General features: G+C 43.4%; 1 protein-coding gene across 1 annotated transcript; it reads left to right on the top strand.

Moving 5' to 3' along the window:
- Positions 1–248: 248 nt before the first annotated feature.
- LOC109402659 (facilitated trehalose transporter Tret1-like) lies at positions 249–5,075 on the top strand. Its single transcript, XM_029855124.2, has 2 exons — positions 249–1,220; positions 1,284–5,075. Exons 1-2 carry the CDS (start codon positions 591–593, stop codon positions 2,073–2,075), a joined length of 1,422 nt encoding a protein of 473 aa, XP_029710984.1. The 5' UTR covers positions 249–590; the 3' UTR covers positions 2,076–5,075.
- Positions 5,076–6,881: the final 1,806 nt, after the last annotated feature.

Raw genomic sequence — 6,881 nt, 5'->3', positions numbered from 1 at the left:
GGTGATCTGTGGAAATGCTCAAGGAACACTAAGTTGAAGTGAGTCAGGCCAAGTCCCAGTGGGGACGTCGAGCCATAAAAAAGAAGAAAATAAAATGAAATCACCTTTCCGCGTTACTCTACTACCACAAAAACAACTCTTCACATTGCTTGTTCTCGAGCGAGAAGTTGGACCGGGGCTGCAGCTCTTTGACCTTTCAAAAGCGTTCGACGCTCTTCTGCACGTGTGTTTTGAAAAACCGTTCCTTGAGTATTGATCCCTCCTCAGAATCTACGTAGATTATGGACAGACCCTAAGAGGGTTCGGTTCGTTGATCGAGTGATCAAATACACCGCAAAATACGCAGTATAATTGAAGCTACAGCACCGTGTTCTATTATTCTCTGCCATAGCCAGTTTCTATTCATTGAATCGAATGCCGCCTTCAATGAGTTAATCAACAAACAGAAGGTGAGTCTGCAAGTTGTACTCTCGCAATTCAGCAGTAGCTAAGATGAGTCTGACATTATCAATTCATCACTCTCACTTGAACAATCTGATTTATTCTACGTTGAATTGTGATCCGTTTTATCTTATCATCGTTGACCCACTATGAAGGCACCAACTCTAATCAAGACCGCACTCTTGTTCAGAATCTCACAGATGAAGGAGAGTGGCAGAAAGTTTCCGCAGGTCATCGCTGGGTTGGCTGCGTCCGGCGGTGCCCTGGCGGCCGGTACCTTCCTCGGGTGGACAGCTCCGGCGGAGATTCCACTGGTACAGAAGCACGAATACGGATTCCCCATCAGTGCGGAGGACTTTTCCTGGATCGGGTCGATATCCAACGTGGGTGCAGCGGTGGTGTGCTTTCCCATCGGAATACTGATGAAGTCGGTTGGGAGGAAGTGGGCCATGCTGTCGATGGTTCTGCCGTTACTGATTGGGTGGATGCTGATCGTGTTTGCGAATAATGTGACGATGCTGATGGCAGGGCGGTTCTTGCTGGGAGCTGGAGGTGGTGCGTTCTGTATCGCTGCGCCGACTTATACGGCTGAGATCGCCGAGCCGTCGATTCGGGGCACGCTGGGTACGTTTTGTGAGCTGATGATTACGGTTGGTATCCTGTTTGTGTATGCTGTGGAAGCGGTTGGAAGTGTTCGGATGCTGAGTGCCATTTGCGGTGCGATCCCGATTGTGTTTGGGGCGATCTTCTTCTTCATGCCCGAGAGTCCTTATTACTTCGTAAGTGTCGGGTAAATGAGTTCCCAGGAAATCAAAATTTCTATCGCAAGGTTTTTTTCTCAGATCGAAAAGGACCGTGAAACTGATGCTGCCAGATCACTCAAATGGTTGCGTGGCCACCTCTATAATGAGATTGAAGAGATTGAAGAACTGAAAGCAGAAGAAGCTAAATCGCGAAGTGACAAGATAACCATCCTCCAATGTCTCCAACAGCGAGCCACCATCAAAGCGCTGATAATCTCTCTGGGATTGATGTTCTTCCAGCAACTGTCCGGAATCAACGCCGTCATCTTCTACGCAACAACAATTTTCGACGATGCCAACACTGGATTGGAAGCGTCAACTGCGACGATCATCATTGGAATCATCCAGATGGTGGCCACCCTGTTGGCAACGTTAATCGTTGACCGGGTCGGACGTCAAATCTTACTCTTAGCGTCCGACTTCTTCATGGCCCTTTCCACCATCGCTCTTGCGGGGTACTTTCAGCTCAAGGAATGCAACGAAACTCAGGTGGAGAACCTGGGATGGCTTCCAGTTCTGGCACTGTGTCTGTTTATCGCCATGTTCTCCATCCGTTACGGCCCGATTCCATGGCTGATGGTAGGGGAGCTGTTTTCGAACAACGTCAAGGCCTACGTCAGCCCGCTGGCCGGAGTGTTCAATTGGCTGCTTGCTTTCCTCGTAACGAAGGTCTTCACCAATCTCCGAGACGCGCTGGGCATCTCCGGGGCTTTTTGGCTGTTCTCTGGAATATCCCTGGTTGGAACTGCTTTTGTGTTCGTCGTCGTACCAGAAACCAAGGGTATCTCTCTGTTTGAGATACAGCGAATGTTGTCCAGACACATTGTGTAAGTTCAGATATAAACAAAGTTGACGAGATTTCGCCAAACCAGTTAACTAGTTCTAGCACTAAGGGGACGATGTTATGAGAATAGCGCAATTTTAGCCCATGTTTCAATGCAAATTAGGTAGAATAGTATCTTTCCTAGGGTTGTTTGACTAATTACAAAGCACATGTGTATTTCCCTTGTAGGATGATTTTCACTTTCGATTTCTTATATAATGGTCACGGTATTTTGTTTTTTTTTTTCTGGTCATCCGTTGGTCATTCATTGATCTCCCGCGTGATAGTTTGCAGTATTGTTCTTTGATGGACCATATGTTATTGCCTCATCGGGAGCAATGAAGCTGTGGCGGGGTTTCTCATCCTAACATCCCTTCACTCGTGAACCTGGATGAAGTCCTGTATCCTCTCTGGAGCCACCATGTTGTTCACTGATATTTACAACGTTACAATTTATTGAACTGATTGGATCATCCCATCCCTAAACTGGAAACCCACATTCCTTTGATTTTGACCTTCTATTGTTCATTGTTCAGAACGAAGCGCAGATCTTCTCTATGATTCACCGTGTACGTAAACAATCCTTATTGGGCATCCATTTCATCTCCAACACCGATTCCAAATTCACTCCATTCTTCAAAGCCAATTCATCCATTTTATCCCCTGATTCTGCGCCGATAGCCGTCGGTACTTCTTCGGAGTTTGATAGGTAGTTGCGAAGCTCGAAGTTTCCTCTTAAGTGGAGGACTTCTACCGCTACCTGAACCATCTGAAAGCTGTCCAGCTAGTCGTACACATTATAATACTTGGTAATAGCGATCGCAGCTCATATCTGGGCAAACAGGTGGAGTCAAACGTTTCAAAATCCACAGCAAAGATTTGTGTCTCCTTGGAAGGGTGGTTTCGCCACAGGAAGCATTGAGACAGCCGACCTAGCTCCCTGATCTCTGATCTCCTCAGTTACAGTTGCAGGAAATTGGTGTAACGAACTCAGCAGAGCTAACAGAGTGTCAGTAAGTCAGGACCATTCAGCAGCCATGAGTTGAGAGAAACCCGTTTGCACCTTAGCCTAGGCATTCCAGATGAGTTGAACCTTTTGCTTTCTTAGAGGTTGAACCTCTCCTAGGGAGAGAAGCCACATTCGATTTTGATCTGCATATTTGAGTTCGGTTTGCGTAACCTTATGCGTGTAGCCTTTTCGTGCATAGTCGTAGATCTGCTCACGGATGCGTTTAGCTAGCAACGATTACCCCTTCGTAAGCATCCGTTCCTTACTTATAACATGCCACAACGCCATCTGTCAGGAAAGTTTAGATTGTTCATTCGCCACAGAAGCCCTGTCTCGAATCTGTCTCCAACCCGTCACGTTGCCTTCTTGAGTATTGTTTTCGCCCGTATTTCTTTGTTTTCTTGTTACTTGAGATTCCGTGATTCTCCATGGTGAATAAAGCCCGTAATTGCAAGCTTAACCGATGTTCTTCGCTGGAGGCCTCTACTGTGTGAAGATTTACGACTGTGGTGTTGCTGCCTCTTTTATTACGCGTTGCAAGAAAAATTTGGATTCTGGGAAAATTCAAAGCCAACAACCTGGAAATTTTCCTGCTTATTGATCGCAGACAGCTGTGCAAAAACTACATTGTTTACATGATTGACAACCAAACGTCCCTTGAAACGTCTACAATTTTTTTTTTTTCGCAAACATGGTAGAAGCTATGTGATGGAAAATTTCATGATCTTTGCATTTGGACGCCACACAGGGAGTCATGTTTAGTATCGAGAATTTTGAGTTCAATATTGTCGGAATCTATTCATCACTCAATCATCAAAGCTACTATAGTTGATGGACGTCCGCGTCCCTTTGCATAAATAATGCTTAACAGATCAATGGCAGGTCTATGGAAGTTCAAAACCTATGTAGTCAGGATGCAACTGTTTTCAGGCCTCAAATGAACTATAGCATATTTATCTTAAAAGAATGTATTTATTGTTTAAGCCTTTGAACACTTTTCATAAACTTTCATACCGATGGCAGCCATTAGCTTCGTCCTTGTTTGTGACAGCTGCTTTCTAATCTCAGATATAATTGATCAACGCATACTATGCAGCTTTTCTTCTACGCGGGGATAGCCCCATGCGCGTTATTTCCGCACCGGAATCCAAATTTTTAAATTCCCGCATAATACCGGTTCATCCATAAACAGTCCACCCTGAAGAATACTTGGCTGCACTACTTGGATTGTTTGCTCCCCCTCGTGAAGTCTCAGCGGTGTACCTAGGCCAAGGTTCTCCAGACCTATCCGACGGTTTCATAGCTTACCATCGATAGACCTCTCAGGTCCTCCGTAGTCCAATCACTGGCTGTGTAGCATACAGCTAACGGCCCTGGCGTGACGTAGATCAAATCTACTGGAATCATTATTTCCTTATGTTTCCAAATCCACACTTGGGCGACTTGGACTCGTTCCTCTTCATATTGCCCAACCACTGAATGGTTAGTCCTTCTGTTTCTGGCTCTTGTACGACTTCTGCTGCACAGGAACCTCAAAGCTCGCTACATTCACCACATTGACTTGCCTTTTCATAAACAGTCCAAAAGTATCCCGATTAGCCAGCGATTGCTGATTCTTGAAGGAAACTCACTACATTTCCATGGAACCTGGAAGTTCATCAACCAGCTCCTGCGTCAACATGGGGTTGGAGACTCAGTTGGAGAGATTTTGCTGCAACTACGCCGCCCGGACATGATTGACTAACTTCCCGAATGCCAATCCCTTAAGGAATTCCTTGGGGAATCCCTGAAGGAATTTCTTGAGGAACTTCTAGACGAATTCCTTCGGTAATTTCTAGAGGAATTCATTGGGGAATTCCTAGAGGATTTCCTAGAGCAATTCCTTAGTAAATTCCCGAAAGTCTTTTTTTTTTGGAATTCCTTTAAAATTTCTGGTGAATTTCTTGCGGAATTCCTAGACAAATAACTTGGAAAATTTCTAAACAAATTACTTGGGGAATTCTTTGTGGAATTACAAGAGGAATTCCTTGGGGAACTCCTGAAGACTTTTTCCAAGGAATTTTGTGTGGAATTCCTAGAGGATGTTGTTGGGAAATTCCTAGAGGAAATATTTGGGGAATTCCTAGAGGGGTTCCTGAAGGAATTCATTGGGAAATTCCTCAATAAATCCCCATAGAATTCCACTAACAATTCTCCAATTCCTCTTGGAATTCCCCAAGGAATTCTTTGGGAGATTCCTAAAGAAATTCCCTGGGAAATTTCTTGAGAAAATCCCGTAAGACTTTTTTGGGATATTCCATGGGGAATTTCTCTAGGAATGCCCCAAGGAATTCATCTAGGAATTCCCCAAGGATTTTTTCTGGAAATTACACAAGTAATTCCTCTAAAAGTTCCTCAAAAAAAATCCTCTTGAAATTCCCCAGAGAAGTCCTCTAGTAATATCCTAAGGAATTCCTTTGGAAACTCCTAGAGGAATTCTACGGCGAATTCCTAGATGAATTCCTCGGTGAATTCCTACAGGAATTCCGTGGGGGAATCCTAGAGGAAATTCTTGAGGAATTCTTAGAGGGATTCCCTGGGGGAATTCCTAGAGAATTTTCTTTAAGGAATTCCTAGAGGAATTTCTTTGGGGAATTCCTTGGATAATTCATAGAAATAGCCCAAAGAATTTCTCTAGAAATTCCAAAGAGTATTCTTCTAGGAATTTTACAAGGAGTTCATTAAGGAATTCATAGATGAATTCCTTGAGGAACACCTAGAGGAATTCCTGCGGAAATTCCTAGAGGAATTCCTTGGGGAATTCTTTGGGGAATTTCAAGAGGAATTCTTTGGGGAATTATTAGAGGAATTCTTTGGGGAATTCCTAGAGTAATTTTTTGGGGAATTCCTGAAGGAATTCTCTGGGGAAGTCCTAGAGGAATGCCTTGAGGAATTTATAGATGAATTACTTGGAAAATTTCTATATGAATACCTTGGAGTATTCCTAGGGAAATTTGTTTGGGGAATTCCTAGAGGGATACATTTGGGAATTCCTAGAAATTCGCCCAGGAATTCCTCTAGAAACTCCTCAGGGAATTCGTCTAGGAAATTTACAATTTCCCCAATGATTTCCTAGAGGATTTCCTAGAGGCATTCATTGCGGAATTTCTCTATAAATCCCCGTAGAATTCCATCAACAGTTCTCCAATTCCCCTAGGAACTCCACAAGGAATTATTTGGGAAATTCCTAGAGGAATTCCCTGGGAAATTTCTTAAGGAATTCACTGGGAATTCCTTTGGGACATCCCGTAAGACTTTTTTGGGATATTCCTTGGGGAATTTTTCTAGAAATTCCTCAATAAGTTACTCTATAAATTTCACAAGTAGTTCCTTTAGAAATTCCCCAAAAAAAAATACTTTTGAAATTCCCCAGAGAAGTCCTTTAGGAATATCCTTAGGAATTCCTTCGGAAATTTTTAGAGGAATTCCTTAATGAATTCATAGAGGAATTTCTCGGCGAATTTCAAGAGGAATTCTTTGGGAAATTGCTAGACGAATTCATAGGGAAATTCCTAGAGGGATTCCTTGGAGAAATCCTAGAGGAATTCCTTGGGGAATTCCTAGATGAATTCCTAGAGGAATTTCTTTGGGGGATACAATAGAGAAATTCTATGGAGAATTCCTAGAGAAAATCCTTTGGGAATTCCTAGAAATTCGTCAAGGAATTCCTCTAGATATTCCCCAGGGATTTTTTCTAGGAATTCCTAGAAGAATTCATTGGAAATTCCTCTATAAATCCCCAAAGAAAAATTCTCCAATTCCTCTT

Source organism: Aedes albopictus, chromosome 1 (genome assembly GCF_035046485.1).
Source record: "Aedes albopictus strain Foshan chromosome 1, AalbF5, whole genome shotgun sequence".
Lineage (NCBI taxonomy): Eukaryota > Metazoa > Arthropoda > Insecta > Diptera > Culicidae > Aedes > Aedes albopictus.
This window is presented reverse-complemented; position numbering and strand designations above follow the sequence as displayed.